General features: G+C 41.8%; 1 protein-coding gene across 2 annotated transcripts in view; it reads left to right on the top strand.

Moving 5' to 3' along the window:
- The window catches only part of Melk (maternal embryonic leucine zipper kinase), a 75,070-nt gene that overhangs the window by 40,321 nt on the left and 12,558 nt on the right, over window positions 1–22,191 (top strand). For both annotated transcript variants that reach the window (XM_034502420.2, XM_076935051.1), the window contains exons 10-13: window positions 1,288–1,386; window positions 8,849–8,935; window positions 15,823–15,942; window positions 20,248–20,358. In XM_034502420.2, the coding sequence (XP_034358311.1) occupies window positions 1,288–1,386; window positions 8,849–8,935; window positions 15,823–15,942; window positions 20,248–20,358 (417 nt within the window). The remainder of the gene's footprint in view (window positions 1–1,287; window positions 1,387–8,848; window positions 8,936–15,822; window positions 15,943–20,247; window positions 20,359–22,191) is intronic.

Raw genomic sequence — 22,191 nt, 5'->3', positions numbered from 1 at the left:
TTGTGTTTTCTCTAGCTCTTGCATGTTAGGCATATGGAAGCTCCTCAGCAAATGCTTGGCTGAACTGATGTGTGGTCTACGGCCTGTGATCTAGTAGAGAGCTTTTCAAACGTCACCATGTGTCAGAGTTGCCCAGTGGAATTGCTAAAGCACAGCTTAGTGGGCCTCATTTGATTTGTCTGGTCTAATAGATTTGGGGCAGGACCAAGCATTTGCATTTCCAAAAGGCTCCTGAATGGTGCTGATGCTGATGTTTTGGGGCCACTTTGAGAATGACTCTGATGGGATGAAGGTGAAAGTTTAGGTATTCATCCTATTAATCAGTCAGTAGTAGGCTTACCTCCTTTTTTTTTTTTTTTTGGCTTTTCGAGACAGGGTTTCTCTGTATAGCCCTGGCTGTCCTGGAACTCACTCTGTAGAGCAGGCTGGCCTCGAACTCAGAAATCCGCCTGCCTCTGCCTCCCAAGTGCTGGGATTAAAGGCGTGCGCCACCACCACCCGGCGTAGGCCTACCTCCTAAACTGTTGTGATCTAAAAAATGAAAGGGGCATGTTTGAGCCTACTTTACTGCTCTGTGGCGTATTTTAGATACAATGAGTTGTAAATGCTTGGAAAATGAGTATATTATTAGTGAATTATTTTTACTTATTATGTTACCTGAGTATCTTCCAGTTTTCCATCGATTAAGCCATCTTTACCTTTAATTTAAAATGTACCTCAAGCTCACCCACTTTGATCAAGTAGAGCCAGACCACCAAATCTCCATAGTGAGATTGAAAAATGCCTTGGCCTTTCTTCTAGACCCCAGACTTAATCTTTGTTGATTAATTTTTCTCTCCTCACATCTGAACATCACAAATGGAAGTGAAAGGTGTGCTTTTCAGCTTGTTCTATGTGATTGTGAGCGAATCAGAAGTAGAGACTGCATATTCAGTGTGAATGCCCTGCATTACATTTACTTGAATGCTAAACTGGTGAATATTTCCCATGAATAGGTTTTCCAGCAAAAAGACTATTACATCATACAATAGATCGACTGAACTTCATGAATAATGTCCATACCAATGAAGTTCGTGTTTGTTAAAACATTTATCTTGTAGGCCTGTGTTGGTTGCTATAGTTTTCTTGCCTCAATTGCCTTTTTAAAAGAATTCATTCCAACGCCATTTTAAGGTCTTTGACAGAGTTATTTGTGATGATAACGTTTACATCTATTCTGGTGCATTTTGAGTTCTCAGGAGAAAGGTGTTGTAGTCTCTGTTTGAAATGTACTTCAATGGCCACTAGGTGGACCCAAAGAAACGGATTTCTATGAAAAATCTCTTGAACCATCCCTGGATCATGCAAGATTACAGCTGTCCCGTTGAGTGGCAAAGCAAGACTCCTGTAAGTATGATGAAACCCAGTGTTTTGTTTTCAGAAGTTTGTGTGAGTTCAATGCTGCAATGCTGTGCTCTAAATATGAGAGAAAATGTATTTACAGACTTAGCTGGACTGATGGTAGGAGACCTACAGCCCAGTCCTATACTGCCTGTCAGTCTCTGGGCCAGTGAGTGGGAGACTTACACCCAATCCTATACTGCCTGTCAGTCTCTGGGCCAGTGAGTGGCTGCCCAACCTGTACTGCATGTAAATCACCTGGAACCTTAAAAAGCAGGTCCTGGCTGGGAATAGTGACACCTGTCTCTAATTCAATACTTACTGCCAGCAGTTCCTTTTTTCCATTCCATATCCTTAATGAGTACTTTTTAAAGCTCCCAGGTGGTTTCCATGTGCAGTCAGGATTGTGAACAGTGCTCTGGAGTCTTTATTGTTGTTGTTTTGAGACAAGGTTTCTCTGTGTAGTTGTGTGTAGCCGCCCGCGGCCACAAGTCAACTGGATTCACCTGAAAGGGGGGCTGGGAATAAAAGGGGAAGGAGGGCGAGAAGAGATGAGGCCAAGACAAAGTTCTCTGATCAAGGCCCAAAGCTTTAATGTTCAGCTCTCAATTTAAAGGGGAAGACCCAACCCACAACCCCTCCTGGTTTCAGATGGGTGGGATAATCCATGGTCAGTTCCAGGTCACGGCCGGAGATGTCTCAAGGCAAGCCCAGAGGCAGTTCTGCTGTGTTCCGGGCAGCCAAGGTGGGTAACTCCACCTAGATCACTTGCCCTTGCTGTGGCAACCAAGGTCTCTCAGTCCTGCTCATGGGGGGGGGAGGAGTACAGTTGTGGCTGTCCTGGAACTTATTTTGAGGACCAGGCTGGCTTTGAACTAAGAGATCTATCTGCATCTGCCTCTGCTTCCCCAGAGTTAGGATTAAAGGCCTGTGCCACTAAGGCCTGGCAGCTAATGGGGTCTTGAAGGAGTTATTTAACTCCATTCAAATCTGTTTAGTCTGTTTATTCATTTGTAGAAATAGGTTCAACTTGTTCTGCTTTCCAGAGTTATGAAATTACATTAGTTTCCTCTAAGCCTGAGGAGTGTTTTGCACCCTTAATATTTATTATTAGCTATTAAAAAGTAGCAGTAAGAGTTGAGTGTAGTGACACATGCCTATAATCTCAGCACTTGAGTCAGGAGGATTGCAAGTTTGAGGACAGCCTGATCTATACACTGAGACTATCTCTAAAGAAAAAAAAAAACGATCAATAAAACTGTTATATATTATGAATACTTAACTTTTGTGAAGAAAAATCATTTAAAAATAATTTGACAAGGGAGTGGCATTTTGATGTCTTTACAAGCGCCTGTGCATCTGGTATATTAGAAGATACCTGTGTAGTCTAGAAAATGCATACCTACCCAGACAGAGAGAGGGGAAAGGGTGGGTATCTTAGTAATCTTTTCAGATAGTTTGTGATAATTCCTTAATGCTTGTTCATTTCTTTTTCTTCTTCTTCTTTTTTTTTAATCTTTGTTTTAGTTTATGTACCCTGTGACCAAGGAGGACGGGGGGGGGGGGGGGGGGGGGGGGACATGGAGTCTCCTGGAACTGGAGTTGCAGATGGTTGTTAACCACTATGTGGGTGTTGGGAACTGAACCTTGGTTCTGAGTAAGAGTACTGAGAACAGTCTGTCCAGCCTTCAATTTGGTGTTTTGTTTTTTTTAAGATTAGTTGAAGGTGGAGCATAGAGTCACATCTTTGAGCACTGTGGATTCTCCCGTAAAGCCCACTAGTCTGTTCATGGCTTGTTTCTCCAAGTACCACTCCGTATTGGTCCTGTGGAAAATACTTGTGCACTGAGTTTAGCAGGTTTTCCAATGCTGTCACATTTTTGACACAAATACCATCAGTTAATTTACTTTGTTCAGTGTTGACAAATTATTTCTCAAATACCCACATTTGAATAACCAGCCAGGAGTGATATTCTGTGACTAAAATGGCTGTTGAGGCTATACCCCAGTCACATAGAATCTTTGCTCAACAGCAACGGTTTTACATCTGACACTTCCATCTTATAATAAATACACACATGCATGATGTTGACATGTAATAGGATAATTCTTTTCTTTGCTTCATCAAGGGTTTAATTGAAACTGACTTACTAGGGGAATTGCTAGTCCATGATTTCTACAGAAGCCCTGGTTTCACTCGCTGTTGTCGTGCTATAGTTCAAGTGACATGTGAGAAGCACTAGTGTTATAAAAATGGTGTGGACGCTGGAGCGCCTCAGGAGACTGCAGACCACACTCTACGTATGTTAGTGCACTGTCATTCTCTTCTGGTGAGAGGAGGTCATTGGATCCCATTACAGATGGTTGTGAGCCACCATGTGGTTGCTGGGAATTGAACTCAGGACCTCTGCAAGAGCAGCCAGTGCTCTTAACTGGTGAGCCATCTCTCCAGCCTGACCACACTCTAAAGAGTCTACTATACATGACATTCTCCTCTGCTGCTCTCACAGGCACATGTGATGCACACGCCTATACACACACCATATACACACTGTATATACACACATGTATGTGCTTGCATACATGCAGCTTCACCACATATGTGGTTAGAAAAGGGAGGAGTGCCTTTATAGCCTTTTCAGGTAATTAAGACTGTTCTTCACTTCTGCAGTGGCATATATCATGCACATGGATTGGAATAGCTTGGAGGTATGTCTCAGACATGTTACATGTAGACAAATGGTGCATTTGTTTTCTGAAATAATTATATCAGTGGATATGAATACTTAGTAGCTTGCTAGTCTCAGAAAAGTGGACTTTTACTTCCAGCCTCTATTCTTGTCCCTATGTTAGGGCCATACAGGCTGAACTAACCCCCTCTCCCTTTTTCCTATGATGGTTAACTCTCAGTGTATCTCTTTTCCATATTCTCCTTGGCCCTCCAGGATGTAGTGGATATCTATTGAGTAAATGCAACCTAATCAAGTGATTACCAATGCCCAAGAACCATGTGAGTGTCTGAGAGGTCAGCAGAAGGAACAGGGAAACTGATGTGTCCCTTGTGAGGTAGAGATTGGGGGTGCAAATGCCTGTGTTCAGCCATTGGGGGTCATCATTTCTCCACGTGTAGAAGGATTTGCATGTCTTTTGAGCCATGATTCTGATAGGATAGAATACACTACTATTCATGTTAGAATAGACACCAAAATGAAGTATGTGTCTTATTGTTTGTTCTTGAGACACAGTCATGTAGCCCAAGCTGGCCTCAGACTTGCTGTGTAGCCAAGGCTGGCATGGAATTTCAGATCCTCCTACCTGTGCTTCTAAGGACACTCTCTCATTTAAACAAACATCAGAGGTTTTGTGTGTTTGCTTTCTGTTCTTTGTTTTTAAATTTGGGGTATAGTATAAGGTAAAACATAATTTTGAGTGTTCTTAGGGCATACAGTTTTATTTACATCTTAATGTAATTGCTGGTCAGCTGCCGTGGCATATGTCTATAATCTGAGCTCCTTGGGAGGCTGGGCAAGAGGATGACAAAATTGAAGCTGATCTTGGAAACATAGTGTGTCTTGGAAAAAAGAAGGGAAAACAATGAACTGTTAATCTGGATATGGGATGTATAGCTGTAATCCTAGCTCTTGGGAAACCAAAGCAAGAGGACTGCCTAGTGAGTTGAGGCCAGCCATGGCTACAGTGTGAGACACTGTCTTAAAAAAACAAACCATTGCTCAGTGGTTAAGAGCACATATTTACTGTTCTTGGAGAGAACCCAAGCTTGCATCCCGGCACCCATGGCAAGTAGTGGCTCACATCTGTAACTACAGCTCCAGGCAGGGATCTGCTCCCACTGGCCTCCTCAGGCCTCAAGACAGACAGACAGACAGACAGACAGACACACACACACACACACACACACACACACACACACACAGAATAGTAAAAATAAACCTTTTAAATTTTCTTTTAAATTTGTTGAATTCTACATTAGCATGATATTGTAAGAGTCAGGCTCTGTATTTTATCTGGGTAGAATTTTTTGGATAGTACTTTTCAGTAAAGCATTGTTGTATAGCCTTTTTTAACTCATTCGGTCTTTGTACTAGCTCTCTGAATTGGGGCTATTACTGCCCTCTTTGCAGATGGAGCAAAAGGATGTACATTATCATGAAGTAACACAGTTGAGTGGCCAGTATGCATAGAGTAGAGAACCAGAATTTGGATCCACACAGGGGCTGTGGCACGGAAAGGACCTGAGAGGTCAGTTGATTTAAGCTTGGGCCTATATTATGCCTGTCTGCCATATTTTGAGTCTGATGTCTGCTGGAACAGAACCATATACAGGTAGCATCATGGTGTGGTAGAAATGTCTGAGCCAGGGATCAAAAAACGCCAGTCTTAGCCAGGGTGGGGGCGGGGCAGATGGTCTTCATTTCCTCATTCCTAATCAGCACTTGGTTAGTGTCCTGCTTTTAGAGTCCCTGTGCCTGCACACATCAGCTCACTCATTGCTCTCCCTCCTCGCAGAGCTGGTGTGGGGGAAGTGAGTTGTAAACAGAAGAGGTCTAAGGATGGCTGTCGCCTTTTGAAGGATTTGCTTTTTTCTTTCAGTGTGTGTTATCAAGAACGAACTATAAAAATAATTCTGATTTACTTGGATATTTAAGGCATAGATGCTGTAATAATTCTACGCATGATCTCCTCATGCTATTTTCATGCACAGGTCTAGTACCCTAGTATTGTATCAAATAGAAGTTATATTCAGTTTCATTTTCTGCCCTAGTGAACAGGAAATGTAGCAGGCACGGATAATCCAAAATAATTGGCTACCTTTGGACATGCATTTTTGTCCTTAACCTAACCTGAGTACGCATAGCTGAGAATTCAGAGCACTGTCAAACTATTGAGCCCCTGGAGGACTCTGTTTGAAATGAGAGACTTTCTCAGACCTTTGTCACCCTGTCCTTTTTATTCTAGTTCAGGAGTCCGACAGAAAGCACAGTGCCTCCTTCATGCCTGTCCTGCTCTTCCTGTGATAGATGCACAGGGCAGGGTGGCTGGAAAAAACGGGTGCTTGTCTGTTTCCTTTAAAAACATGGGGCTTTTGTTTTGCTTTGCTTTTATTTGTGTGTGTGTGTGTGTGTGTGTGTGTGTGTGTGTGTGTGTGTGTGTGTGTGTATAGGGCAGAGAAGTCAGCTCTTTCCTTTTATCCTGTGGTGCTCACAATCAATCCCAGGCCATGGAGTTTGGTGGAAGGAGTTTTACCTCCTATGCCATATTGACAGACCTGTTTTTTTTTTTTTTTCTTCTTGTCTTTTTTTTTTTTTTTTTTTAAATATAGGGTCTCCCAAAGCTGGAGAGATGGCTCAACATCTTACTGCTGTTACAGAGGACTGGGTTCAGTGTCCAGCACACACATGGTGACTCACAACCATCTGTAACTCTAGTTCCAGGGGGTCTGACACTCTTCTGAACTCTTTGGGCTCAAGGACGTAGGTGGTGCACACACATACACTCAAGCACACTCATACACAGAAAGTTAAAGTCCTGTGTAGCCTATGCTGACCTTGAATTTGCTGCATAGCTTAGTCTGGCCTCGAACTCTTGATCCCTTGTCTTAACCCCTTGAGTGTTAGAATTATAAGTGGCATCATACCTGGCCAAGAAGGATTTCCTTCTTAGGAAATAGCTTGGGTATGGAAGGAACTCCATTTTTTCTTCTTCCTTGAGCAGTGATATCAATAAGAAGATGCCCAACTGGGTGTTGAAGTGTTTTGGGCTTTTGAGGTTGAGGTTAGCCTAAATGAGGAATTTTTACTCCTGAGAGTCACAAAAGCTAAAGCAACACATTGAATATATGTCTTAGCACTTTGGAACTCTCCAGTGCCACTAAGATAAGCCTGTGTGGTCTGTACTTTTTTTTTTTTTTTTTTTTTTTTTTAATAACCCTTGAGTTTCTGCTTTTCCCAGCCAATAGCATATGATTGTCTTGATCTGCTCAGTCTGTTCTAGGATGGAGCACCATACAGTAGGTGGCTAGGAAGTTCCAGACATAGCCTGCATGGTGTCTGGGGATGACTTGCTTTTCTGTTTGTGGTTGCTTCCTTCACATGTGAAATCCTCCCACAGTGGAAGGCGTGGGGGGTGCCTTGGGGCCTCTCTGTTCATAAGGATGGATCCCCCTCATCTCACATTCCACCCCTTAACACTCAGGTTGGTCATTAGGGGTCAGCATCCAGTCTTTAAGGAACACAGGATCTCAGACACTGGACCACAGAAAGGTCATCATCTTCCTGTTTGTCTCCATTTATGAAGGTGGGATAAGTTTCTCAGGAGCTCACTGTCACTTATGTGTGGCACTTGAGGGTGGTCATGATACTGTTGCCTTGTACAAAGCAAACATCTTCATGCAGATTCCAAGTAGATCATTTAGAGGGGACGAGTGGCCTATAACAAGAATATTTAAAGTTCTGAAAGTTATCAAGTTAAAGAGGAACTAGAATTGTGTATATTAGTAAAAATAGTTAACTATTTTTCAAGGGCCTCGTCTGTTTCAGTGCTATACTTGAGCATTCCTGTGTTACATGTATGGCAAGGCATGTACCATGTCTTTTATAGATGATAAAACAGGCTCAGGGAGGTGTACTGGCATACTCAAGGCCACATGCTTATAAAGTGATGTCACAGTGAAAACCAAGATCTGTCTAATCTCATAGCCTGCTAGCTGTCAGGATGTGCTGACTTAGTAGTGAGAGGTCCCATGGAGACAAGCCTAGGTGACGAGAGGCTGAGCACCCTGTCTGTCCCCACTTCCCTGCAGAGGAGGGCTTGAAGCAGAAAGCAGACCATTGCTTCTGGAGCTGTTGTGGAGAGAATGCCTTATTTTGGAAGCCATGTTCCTTGTGATTATCTTTACATTCCATCTTCTGAGTGTTTTTCAGCCCAGACAAGGCCATTCCTGTCATTTTGTTCTTAAGGACTTGGTAATTGCCCTTAAGTTTCAGTATGTTGACATAATGGTGTTTGTCACACACTATCACATGGCTTACTGGGATTGTGCAGACCTAAACCTGACTCAAAGTGCAACACTACAAGTCAGGGTCACCCTTTGACCACTTGTGGAAATGCTGATTTCCACACATGACTACTGTCTTGCAGTGGACATGGGGAAGAGTGTGATCCCTTTGCTGCACAAAAGCACTGACTGTCAGTCAGGTGATGGCATATGAGAGCCAGGAGCAAACTCCCTTCCTTGAAATGGTGGTGGGCCTCTGATCACTGGGAACAGCTGAGGAGGGCTGCTGGGCTGGTAACGTAGCTCAGCAGCAGAGCATGTGCCTAACGTGAGGTGGTGGGTTCGGGTCTGAGCACTGCAAAAAGAAAAATGTCTTAGGAATGTTGATGTGCTGATTTTAACTTTCAAAAGACCATACCTGCAAACATCAGTATATGAAATTGTGTTTTGTAGTTGACTCACCTTGATGAAGATTGCATAACAGAGCTTTCTGTACATCATCGAAACAGCAGGCAAACAATGGAGGATTTAATTTCGTCGGTAAGAAATACAGCATGAACTTAAACATGGTGACTTTTGTTTCACTGTCCTTCTGTTTTGTTTGTAATTGACAATGATGTAGCATTTTTAGGACCATGGACCATCATGAATGTAACTGCTCACTGGATATTTGTGTATGATAATCTCTTTCTTTGTGTCTTCTGGGTGTTCTCTTACAACCTTGTCTAGTTTATTCGCTTGTTCTGTGTGTGTGTGTGTGTGTGTGTGTGTGTGTGGGTGGGTGGGTGCGCACATGCTACAGTGAGTGTATAGAGCTCAGAGTACAGCTTGTGGGAGTTGGTTCTCTCTTTACCATTGGCTTTCAAGAATTGAACTCAGGCAGTCAGCCTGATGAGAAGTGCCTATACCCATGGGCTCTCAGGATCCCTGGATGTCCTCTTTAAACAAGAACACTCACACTTGGGACATTGAGTAGAGAGATGTAGTGCTTACATAGTTGAGAGTCAGAGCAAACTAATCCACAGGAAGTGGTAGTGCTCATTTTCATGGTTTTGAAATTCTCAGACACAGAAATCTGGTTCTGCTGTAAACATGAAGAAGACAAGATACTTACACATGCTTTCACTTACTTTCAAGGGTAGGCATATAGCCAGTGGTAGAGTACTTGCCTAGTTTGAAGCTCTGGGTTTTATCTCTAGCACCAGAACAAATCGATAACAAAAAGTTTTGTTTTCAAGCAGGGGCTTGCTTGTATTGTAGTCCAGGTAGTAGGCCCCAAATAACATGCCCTGTACTCTCTGTTTCTGACTTCTGTATCTGTTTCTGTTTTTCTGTCTACCACACGCACACGCACGCACACGCACACGCACACACAATTTTGCTGTATGCCTCACTGGCCTTATCCTGGAGTTCACTGTGTACCTTAGCCTAGCCTTGAACTCAGTCTTCCTGCTTCTGCCTTCCCGGTACCGGGAATATAGTCAAAGCCACTGCCCAGCTCATATCATAGTTTCATACCTAAAAACAATCCTGTAGCTTGCTGTTTGTCTCCCAGTGTGTAAAACTTATGTTATGACATCACTGGCAAGATTTCTGATGTTTTTTTCTGATGCTTTTGCTTTTTTAGGTCTTGATATCCAGATTAAACCTGTAGTCTTTTTCTAGAGACCACGGCTCTCACAACTCTGAGTCCCATCTGGTGTGGCAAGTGAGGCTCACACCTCACTGAGTGTTCCTGTTCAACACTTTGTCTCTGTCATCTGTGCTTTGCATTTTTGTTTGTTTGGTTTTTCCATAGTTCAGTTTAGAAATCTTAACAGCTTGTTTCGAAACAGCTTTATTGCTTTACAATGAGTGCTTTGCAACGTAAAGAAACTGAGTGCTGCCATGCAGTGGCTCTGGGCCCTGGTGACAGAATGTCAAGAATTGGAAGCTAATGCAGAATGTCTTAATGTCTCCTTAGTCTCAAACAGTACAAATTTGAAATGTCTACTTCAGCAACCTAAAAGTTTTGCATGCTTTTTCTTTGGGATGATCTTTAATTTAAAATTATATTTAATGCCACCTGTAATCCCAGCCCTCAGATGGCTGAGGCAGGCAGATTGCTGCTATAGTGAGAGACCACCTCACATCAGCCAGCCCCAGCTATGGGAGCTTACTCCTGCAATTCAGTACTTGGGAAGCTGAGATGAGGAATTTGATGCTATCCTGGGTAAAGCTGGACTACATTCTGAGACTATCTCAAAAAATGAACCAACAGCCAGCTCCTGGCCACCATGTAAGATTAGTGCTACACTTGGCTCTAGAGAAGTTTCGTACTGCAGAGGGAAGCAGTCAGTGTAGAAACCTCTAACTGGTCAGAGTGCTGAGTGTAAATGATGGGGCGTGTGTGCTGAGCCATCACCTTCTCCAGAGCTCAGAACATCATGGAAACAGGGACAGAAGAGTGTGTGAGCCCGAGGGTGGGGGTGTGTCGTGAAAGATGTCTTTCCGGCCCTTGTACTCATGCCCTCACTGTAGCTGTGGCAATCTGCACAATATCAGGCCAGTCAGCATTTCGTCATGGATGGGACGATTGTCATTAATGGTTTCAGGGGGAAGGGTGCCATTTTCTCAGTGCTGTACTCACTGATAAATTGCCCACATTCCAGTAATAACTTTCACTCAGTGGGTCACTCAGTGGGTCACACATAGCCAGCATGATGGTAAGAGGGGCTTTTTGGAAAGAGAGATTCATGGGGGAGGGGGCCATGTTATAAGAGAGGGGGTTAGGGAGTGACAAAAACTAAAATTCATTGGGTACATATGTGAAATTCTCAAAGAGTAAAGATAAGAATATTTAGGCTTTATATAATTATTTTTCTCTCAGAAAGGTTGAGGTTCAGAGAGTTTACATTTGTTCTAAGTACTTTCCAGTTTGAGGTAGGCCAGCTCTGTATTGCCTAGGCTAGCCTTGAACTTTCAATCCTGCTTCAGCCTACTTAGTACTGGAATTGCAGTGTTACCATGCCTAGTCTTTACTTTCCAATTAATTAATTAATTAATTAATTAATTATTATTTTTTGAGACAAGGTTTTTCTCTGTAACCCTGGCTGTCTTGGCTGTCCTGGAACTTAATCTGTAGACCAGGCTGCCCTTAAACTCAGATCCACTTGCCTCTGCCTCCTGAGTGCTGGGATTCATGGTATACGGGTTTTTACTTTCCAGTTTAAAGATCTTTGGCGATCATCCACTAGTGTTATAATTGCTAAGGCATTTTGGAGCTCTGTCTTTATTTTGGGGCTATTTTGACAAATCAGTTTTTGTGATTCATGCTAATATAATATGGTACCGTTGATCTTTGTGACGAGACAGAGAAACAATGACTCACAGACTGAAGTCTGCAAACACTCCTAAAAGGACTTTTTTCTTGCTTGTTTGCTTGCTTTTTATGAGATAAGAGTGTGCTCTGTAACCCAGGATGGTCTGGGATTGCTTGCACAGTCCAGGCTTCGGGTTTCTAGCAGCTTTCCCGCCTTAGCCTCCTCAGTGCTGGGGTTAAACATGGCTTCTAAATTTTTTTTATTAACAAATGTATATGAAGTAGTCAGATTCTCCTCTGGCTTACAGCTTGGGCCATGTCATTATGCCTGTCCTGAGATTTCAAGTAGTAGTGCTCAGGCTTCTGGCTTGTCGCTCCTTACTCTTCCTATTCTGAGTGGTTCCGGGTTGAGGGAGCATGCACATATCTGGGAATTTCACTTAGGGGTGCGTATGCTATCTCCCAAGTGCCTGTGAAGTTAATAAGGATTATAACGCCCTGTGTGGTGGTGCACCCCTTTATTCCTGGCACTCAGGAGTCAAATGCAGGAAGTTTCTGTGAGTTCACAGTCAGCTTGGGCTACATAGCAAGTTCCAGTACAGCCAAAGCTATGCAGAGACCCTCCTTCAACAAAGCTGGGGGAGTGGTCAGTTGGCAAGATAGCTCAGTGGATAAAGGTGCTTGCTGCCAAGCCTGAAAACCTGACTGTGAGTCTGGAACCTACACAGGAGAAGGAAGTTGTGGACCCTTTGACTTCCAGATGTGTACACTCCCCCAAGTAAACTTTTAAAAAGTTAAAAGTGTTCATAGTTTTCTAGAGATAGAAGCTTTTTTCCTAACAGGCAAATCCATCAGTATCAGACATTTGCTTTCAAAGGACGGAGTGACCTAACAGGTAAGGAGGCAGGAAGGGAAACTACTCCGTTGACCTACCTCCTTCTCAGCTTCCTGTGCATCACATCAAGAGGAATACTAAGTGACTATAGCCCAAAAACATTTATAAAAGTCATGTCTTTTTTTTTTTTTTTTTTGCCAAGGGGAAAAGGAAGCGTAGGCATGTTTAGAGAAGATGCATAGACTGTTGTGAGGTATTCCCACCAGAGAATACCTGGGGACGTTCATAAAGCTGAATAGAAATTCTAAAATATCTAAAATTCAGCACTATCCAGAAATCATGGGTTAGTACAGTGACAGCCTCCCCTTTTATTTTGGTGGTACTGGGGGGTTGAACCCAGGGCCTCAGGTATGCCGTGTGAGTGCTTTACCACTGAACTATATCCCCAGTCCACCAGCTTCTTTCCTATCCTGTGTTTTTCAAAAAGATTTTTTTTTTTAAATCTGTTTTCAAAAGGTGGCCAGCACATGTGACACAATAGATGTGGAGGATCTTTAGTGTAATTTGGGGAAAAGGAAGGATGCTTATTATTTTGATCTAGTTCTGCAGTTCTTTCTCTGTGAAGTCTTTTCTGGCCCCCTTGCTCTGATGTGTGCAATAGTCAGAATTCCACTGTAACTATCACAACATACAGTATTTTATACCCTTTCTATATTGAAAGGACTGGCATGTAAATTTCAAGTCATTTATTACATGTGAGCCTATATAAAATATTAACTGATGAAATTAACAAGAATCATGTTGCTGGTGGCCCTTTGTGTCATGCCCTTCTTGAGAGCACTTCATGGCATTAAATATTACTCCATTAGTAAAATTTAGCGTTTTTTGATAAGGACAGAAGCTCATAGTCTGAATTTACTTTGAGTCTGTAAGTATTTCCTGAAATCTCATTAAAACAATAAAAAGGGATTTAAAAGGCAAAAACTTTCCAGGATACATATACATAAAGTGGAGACAAAGGGATGTCAAAACATTTTAAAATTTATGAACTAGGTTGTGGTGGACAAAAGAAGTTGGGAGAAAGCTGACAGCTGTGTGTTTGTGGATGGAAGAGACCTAGAATAGATGACACCTAGAATTCTGGGAAAGGGTCAGGAAGAAAATGGAGACACTTAAGGAAGAAAATGGGAAGAAATTGTAATAAAATAGATAATGCAGAGAACAGGAAGATGGGTAAAAAGAATAATATTCTCAGAACAAAGTGAAGCTAGTTAGTTCTTGAAGAGGATTAAGGTATGTTCATAAAAAACTTTCTGAGTGCTGCCCTCAGAACTCTAAAACTCAGTAGAAATGTTTGAAAATGAAGTTAAGGTGAAGTTTTCAAAAGTAGGACTAAGAAACAAAAGATACAGAAATGAGAGTCAGGGTGAGAACGATGTGTCATGCATGTCATTGTTAATAGTAATATAAGGCTAAACAGTGACGTGCTCAGGGGACCATCAAAGAGCATTAACCAGGATTTAGCATGGTGGATGAAAGCAGAGATGCACCAGTCAATGCCTCTTCTAGCAGAATTTCAGAAAGCTGGGAGAGGACCCCAAAAGTTTTCAGAGACAAAAACTAAGGTCATATACAAAGGCATGGGAGTAGACTGTGTGTGTGCGCGTGCGTGCGTGTGTGCGTGTTTGTATTTTTAAGACAGGGTCTCTCTGTGTATGTAACTTTGGCTGACCTGAAACTTGCTCTGTAGATCAGAGTGGTCTCAAACTCAGAGATCCTCCTGCCTCTGTCTCCTAAGTGCTGGGATTAAAGGCATATGCTACCACCGTTCAACCCGAGTTAGACTTTTCAAAAATAGCTATACTAGAATTGAGAGGAATAGTGTCTTCCAAACTATAGAAATTATTGTTAGTCTATAATTCTTTACTTGACCAAACCAAAATCAGTTCTAAGGACAGAATGCTGTCGTATATCAGACATGCACTATTTCAAAACATTTACCTCATTTCAACACTCAGAAAGTTACTGGAGGATGATTTCTAATACAATAGTGTCAATCAAGAAAGAAGGATGCTTAGGTACTTTGTAGCATGGAGGAGAAAAAAGTTGCTAGACTGACAGGTGGCACGGGGGGAATGCCAATATGGGGAATGTCTCTAGGAGGGAGGAGATGGGTTAGGGTTAGCCAATGTGCCATGAATGTTGAGAGGGTAGATTATTACAATTTGTGGTAGAATTAGAAGAATGAGGAACTTAGAAAATTTAATTTCAGGAGTGGCATAGTTCTAAAACATCAAAAAGGAAAGTACAGGAATTGAGACTGTTACTTCTCTTCTTAGTAGCCTTTTGTCTTTAGCTCTTATATGGTTTGATGACTGGGCTTATAGCCAACCAGTATGGCTGTCATTAAGGTGTTAATCCTGGAGGTGGTGGTGCTGTTCTGAGTACCTCCCTGTTACCTGTCTTAGATACTCTGCGTGCCATTTCCCCAATATTTTATTGTTACTTTTTAGTGCTGGGGATGGAACTCATAGTCTTACACGTGCAAGGCAAGTGCTCTTATCATTGAGCTACATCCTTAGCCCTGTATCTCACAAACTTAAACAGTTAACAAGTGATGTTATAAACATGCATGCATGCATGCATACATACATACATACATGCATGCATGCATGCATACACACAGTCTAGCTCCCATGCCTTTGCATATGGCATTCGTTTTTGTCTCTGAAACTTTTGTGGTCTTCCCCCAGCTTTTTGAAATTGAGCTAGAAGGCCCTAATACCTTCCTGGCCACCTCTTGGTCTCTATTCTGACTGGCTGTATTGGAATAACAATACAGTATTTAAAACCTTATCCCTATTTAGTTGTGAATACTACTTATAAATTCATAATGATGTAAATTTGATTTAGTTGCAAATGATAAAATTACCAGAGGAGGAGATGGGAAGATATATGTAGGATGTTGTAATAGAGCAAAATTTTTATTTTTATTTTCCATACTAAGAATTCTATGTGTAATATCTGAAGATAAAACAATTCTAACTGCAAAGGAAATTAGCTTAGAAATATGCAATTGAAACAGAATAGCTTTCAGGAGTGTTTAGGAGTTCTTTCTGTACAGGGCAGTTTTAGGTGTGCAGGCTTGATGTGGAGAAATGTTAAATACAAAGTCTGCAAAGCTATTGACTGGATTCTGAATGCCTGTTGCATTGAAGAAAACAATTTAAAATAGAATGCTATTCCTTCAGGTCTGTGTGTGTTTTAACTGCCTGATCCCTTGTTCTTCAGTGGCAGTATGATCACCTCACAGCCACCTACCTTCTGCTTCTTGCCAAGAAGGCTCGAGGGAAGCCAGCTCGTCTACAGCTGCCGATCTTCTCTTGTGGAGCCACCAGCACCACTCCAAAGGCAAGTTGTAGAAGCTCTGTGTGAGCACCTGCTCACCTTGCCTGCAGCCTTCTTCACAAACACACCCACCACCACCAGTATGAGTAAGGCAGATGCAGATGCAAGTGTTTGTTTCTTCTGCAGTGCTGGGCTTGAAACTCGGGCCTTGCACATGCGAGGCAAGTGCTGGGCCACTGAGCTCTTTCCCGTTGGTTTAAACATCGTGATGAGAAAAATGAGAGCTCTGAGCTTAATTCTTCCTCTGCCCCTTTTCTACTTCTCTTTTGGCCTTTTATAGCACATCTTGCTTATTGAGAAACAGATGAACTAAAAGAAAGTAATAGGGTTTACTTATAAACCTACTAGCGACAGCTGATATAATCTCTCTTTTTTAAAGATTTAGTTACTTATTTATTTTAATGTTTTGTGTGCATGTGTGTGTATACCATTGTGCCTTCCTTGGTGCTGGAAGAGGCCAGAAGAGGATGTCAGATAGACTGGAACTGGAGTTAAAGATGGTTATCAGCCACTTTCTGGGTGCTGGGAATTGAACCCAGTTCTCTGCAAGAGAAGCCAGTGTTTTTATCTACTGAACCATCTCTTTGGCCCTGGATAAAGTTAATTCTTTAATGTGTCTTTCCTGTTTCTGCTTTGTGTACTTGACAGGGCTTTAAAAGGGAGTCAGGCCTATGAATACATGACGTACTACATTTCATATGACATGGACTATTTTAACATAAACACTTTCATGCATTTGTAACTGTTGAGATTTAGGTTTTTGCAGTTGTCAAAATTTGAGCAATGTAAACTCTTTCTACAAGAGTTGGTTTTAAGCAAATTGTGATTCTTTTCTCTTTTTCCTGTGTTGTGAATGTTTATAGTGATGGAATTTCTATATTGCAAGCAACATGTCATTCCTCCTAGACTCGTAGCTCAGATTTGTTTTCTGTTGTATTCTTTCTTCCATAGTTGAAATCAATTTTATAACATTTATTTATTTATCTGTTTGTTCATCTGTGTGTGTCTCATGCTTGCGTGTATGTGTACACGCGCTACAGCTCAGAGGATAGCTTTTAACAACTGATTGTTACTGGGGATTGAATTCATGTTCTTAGGCAAGGACCTTTTCCCACTAAGCTATTTCTCTGGTGCTCTCCCCATGTGCCTCCTATTGTTTAAAATTTAACTGACTGTTCTTGAGAGGCTGAAGCAGAAGAATTAGTGTGTGTTTCGAAGCCAGCATGGGCTAAATATATGAGTTCAGGTCAGCCTGTGGGTATGGAATGAGACCCTATCTGTAAAACAAGCTGCTCGAGTACTGTTGGGCGGGTGTGAGGTGCTGTAATGTAATCTTTGCTCAGTTTAATTCAGATTGCAGTTTAATGACTCCAGTATTAGGAATCATACCTTAGGGTTGCAGCAGTTGCTCAGTGGTAGAGTGTTCATTTAGTGTGCATGCCCGAGGCCCTAGGTTTGATTCCTAGTATCACAGAGAACAAAAGGGAAAAAAATCAGAAAGGAAAATATTTTTGTCATCCTCAGAAAGCCACAGCTGACGTTCTTTAAATCAATATAGATTTAATATAACCAAAATGGCCCTAAATTAGCCCCCCCCCTTTTTTTTTTAAAGATCTCAAAACTGTTTTTAAATAAGTTAAAGCCACTACCTTCATGGTCTCTAGTTGAATCATCTGTCTCCAGCTTGTTTTAATTCCTCCTTTAGAACTTTTTTTATGGCTTGTCAGTCATGAGCTATGGGTCAGGTGGATGTTAGGTCCTGACAGACTTTGTTCATCTCCCATCTTTCCTCCCTTCTTGATATTTTGACCAAACTCAGGACTAAAAGCATCAGTGTGTATGACCTCTGTAAGGTCTGTGGAGTGAGGTGTAGGTGTTCTCCCCACAGGCTGTGTTTGTTCTGTGTAGGTGTGGAGAGTTCTTAGGCTGGGGAATGCCCCATGCTTCCTGTATATGGGGTGAATCAGCCCATTACCTTTCTCACTGCTTTGGTCAGATCTTTTAACTTTAGAGTCATTTGGGTCCAGGAGGACATAAAAATATGAGCTTTGTTTCTGATCAGGGTAATTGTAGAAAGGTATGATTTACCTCTACATTTTGAATAATTACTTTGGCCAAATATATTCAGTAAAGATCCCTGGTGCATTCTCCTGAGCCTTTATATTTCTTTATCTCTTGTGTGGTCTCAGTGGATAGCTCCTTTGATAAAGTATCCAGGTGGGAAGATCTGAGAAGATACTCCTATCTTCCATCTGCAACATAGTAAATATTTACCTAATCATTGTATTATTTGGGCAGTCATGTTACTGAACCAATTTTTACAGCAGATAGACATTTTAATGACCAGAAAATAAGCAGAAAACAAATTTTGAGATCTTTTTTGGAGTTTATGCTAATCCATGAACTTGAAAAGGCTGTATAGTTTCTTTGCACCCTGATAGAATGGCCTCTTTCTGTGGTTTTGTTTTTAATTCTGACTTACCAATGAATTGATGGTGCTTTCAAAGAGATTAAGTCTGAATCAGGCATCACTAAAGACCAGACAGTCTTCAGCAGTAGTGGTGTGAGTGAGGCACTATGGATTTGGAGAGATTTGAGTTGGTACTTGCTCTTAGATAGACATGCTAAGGGAAACACGCATGCACAGAAACACGGGACTCTAGCTCAGTGGACGGGTTCCAGATTAAGTGGTCATTGTGAGGACTTTGGGAAATAGGATAATGTAATTAGCAGAGTTCAGACACCAAATTGGGCTTGCCAAAGCTAACAGTCTGAGTTTGGTGTCCAGGTTCCACAGGATAGGAGAGAACTGGTTCCCATAAGTTGTCCTGTTATCTTCACATAGGAGCAAACACACTCAAATAACTAAATGTCAAATTAGAAAAAAATATTTCTGTATAGAATTGTTTCGTCAGGTCTGATGTGTTGGCACACACCTTTAATCTCAGCACTTGAGAGACAGAGGAAGGCAGCTCTGTTGAGTTTGAAGCCAGTCTTATCTACAGAGTGAGTTCCAGGACATCCAGGGCTATACCTGAAACCCTGTCTTGAAATACAAATACAAAAACAAACAAACAAACAACAACAAAAAGAATCATCCAGTCAGGGACACTGCATGTGCAGTTTTTGTCTGCTACAGAATCATCACTGCCATCATTTGTAGAACATTGAACTTTTCCTGACTTGCTGTAGACTTAGCATCAGTATTTTTCTCAACCTAGCATGCTATCTATGCAGTGAGTTCTTATCGATAGTAATTGGCATCCCTGGAGAACTCTCCGAGTAAGTAGAGAAGGTAGGAAGAGTCCCTGTTTGGGTAATACAGATTTGAGAAGATGTGGCCATGAACTCAGTTAGCTGTAAGTCTGGGTAGAGGGATGTGGGTGTTAGAAGCTCAGTAGTAGTACTCACAGCCTCAGCCTTTAGGCTGTGTCTAACATACTTTTAGTGTGTACAGGGAAAGGATGAAGGAAAGTAGTGTTAGCATAAGGCCCATATGTCCTGTTATGGGCAGAGTGTTAGCATAGGGCCCAAGTGTCCTATTTATGGGCAATCTTTCATAAAGCTAATTTACTCCTGGCTGAAATGATGAGCTTTTAAAATTTACTTGTACTGTGTGCTTTTAATTTTTTCTTTCTTAATGGGATAGAGAGATGGCGCAGTGGTTAGGAACACTGGCTGCTCTTCCAGAGGAGCCAGGTTCAATTCCCAGACCTCATGGTGCCTTAAAACCATCTGTTACTCCAGGTCCAGGGGATCTGACCGCCTCCTGGCCTCTATAGGCACCATGTATGCATGTGGCACATAGACCTGAACACAGACAAAATACCCTTAAACATAAGATAAAAATAAAAAAAATAAAATTTTGATTGAGATTCTGTGTGTAATATATATGTGGGGGTGGGTATACATGCCATGGTAGGAGTTTGGGGGTCAGAGGACAACATGGTGGAGTCAGTTCTTTCTTTCCAACTACATGAGTTTTAGGGATCAAACTCAGATCACCAGGACTTCAGGACGAGCGCTTTTACCTACTGAGCCACCATGCTGGCTCCTGAGATGCTCCTCGGCATCAGAAGGGATGTCCTTCCCAGCTTCTGCTTTGTTGGGACTTTATTTGTACATTTGCAAATGGGGTGTCTAACACTGCTGTGTAATAGTGACAAGCTAAGTCGGTTGTAGTTCACATAACATCTAGCTTGTCTCTGTTTCTGCTTCCAGAGTGTCTCCATGCTTGGGATATGCTGTTGTAAAATTTGAATACCGGTGTTATTATTGCTAACTTCTTTTGCTTTTTAAAATTAATAGTCAAAGAATCTGAGCCTGGAAGATATGACCACAAGTGATGATAACTGTGTGGCTGGATTAATAGACTATGAATTGTGTGAAGATAATTTATTAGCTCCCAAGACACCACAGGTGGGTAGTTTTATTACTACTTAAAGCAGAATGCATGTCTTAATTATAAACACATCTAGCCCAACAGGAAATCAAGTCTGTGCTTGTAAATTTATTTAATCTCTAAGCCACTGAAGACATTAATGAGAGATTATTGGAATATTAATGAGCGAGAAGTCAGTGATTTCAAAGTTAAGAAAACCAAGATTCCATTTTGGAGCACTTCATTGCCCTTCCCCTTTTTGAATGAACTAATTTGCATGTAGTTAAATAGTTGAAATTCACCCTTTTTAGTGTTTAGCTCTGTGTTTATAATATAGAGCCACCAGAAATTGTGACACAGCAATCCATCGCCCTGTCCCGGGTCTCTCAGGTCCTGTCTGTGAACTCCTTTCCTTCTAGCTCAGGCAGGGCAGCTGCAGGCATGTTCTCCTCCTCGTTTGATAGTTTTGTTTTAACCCTACTGTAAGTTTGTTGGACTTCTTAGGTGTGTGGTTCAAAGTTTTCCACCAAATAGGGTCTTTATGGTTATCTTTTTTTTTTTTTGAATATGAAGTTTTATCTCATTCTAAGTTTTGTCTTTGTTTTCTTTCTGTTCCTCACAGTAATTTTATGACCTGTGTCCAGCTTGCTGATTCTCTTTCTAATGGTTCCTAAAAATGCTGTGAATTATTCTAATGAGTCAGTCATCCCCTCCACGCCCCCCCCCCCGTGTGTGTGTGTGTGTGTGTGTGTGTGTGTGTGTGTGTGTGTGTGTGCATCTGCCTGCCTGCCTGCCTGCCTGCCTGCCTGCCTGCCCATCTCTCTCAGCAGGGCCTCACGATCACTGTGTGGTGCTGGCTCCCCTAGAACACACAGTAGATCCCAGACAGCTCCCCTCATGCCTCTTCTACACCACACCGCACAAGTAATTTTTTAAAAATTCCTATACTTTTCAATTTTAGAATTTGTGGGTAGTTGTAAATAATTTTATCTCTGTTGATTCTGTGGTGTTTCCCTTATACCTCAGTTCTTTAGAGCCTAGTTTCTTATCTGTCAGTCCCAACCTGTTTATCTTGAGTTGAACTGAACTCCTGAGTTGAGGAAAATTTGGCAAAAGCAAAATGTTTATGAGTGTACAAGGATCAACGATTAATTTAACATCAGCATGTGATGGTGTTTCTGGTTCCGATCGCCTGTGTTGTGTCATGTGACTTCCCAGTGGCCTCCATCCTGCGCACTCAGCATGTGCGTGTGTGTTGTGAATGCTGTGGATGCCACAGCAGCCTACGGAGGGTGCTTCAAGTGCCTTGGCTCGGATTTGAGAATATTGTTTGCTATAACTTAAGCTCTATTCTAGATTCTTTCCTTATGCGGATCTTCCCATTTTAGAATTCTAGTTTCATTTATATTTAATCTGCTATTAGATATAGACACTGTTTATTTTTATCCTTGTTTAAATTTCTGTAGGTTCTAATTCTCTTTATAAGCTACCAGGATACTTTGTTGTCTTGTTCTTATAGTCTGATTTTAAACACTAACATATATATTTTTCATTTGATCATTTTGATAGCTAATATTTTTCCGGCCTGATTCTGAGTCTTTATTTTTATTTACTAGGACCACATGCAGGGTGTGTGTGTGTGTGTGTGTGTGTGTGTGTGTGAGAGAGAGAGAGAGAGAGAGAGAGAGAGAGACAGAGACAGAGACAGAGACAGAGAGAGAGAGACAGAGAGAAAGAGAGAGAGAGACAGAGAGACAGAGAGACAGAGAGACAGAGAGGCAGAGACACAAAGGTAAAGGTCCACATTGGGTGTCCTTCTCTATTCTCCGTCTTGTTTCCTGAGACAAGGTACCTCATGAACCCAGAGATCA

Source organism: Arvicanthis niloticus, chromosome 5 (assembly GCF_011762505.2).
Source record: "Arvicanthis niloticus isolate mArvNil1 chromosome 5, mArvNil1.pat.X, whole genome shotgun sequence".
NCBI lineage: Eukaryota > Metazoa > Chordata > Mammalia > Rodentia > Muridae > Arvicanthis > Arvicanthis niloticus.
Note: the sequence above shows the minus strand (reverse complement) of the source record. Positions and strands in the feature narration are given on the sequence as shown.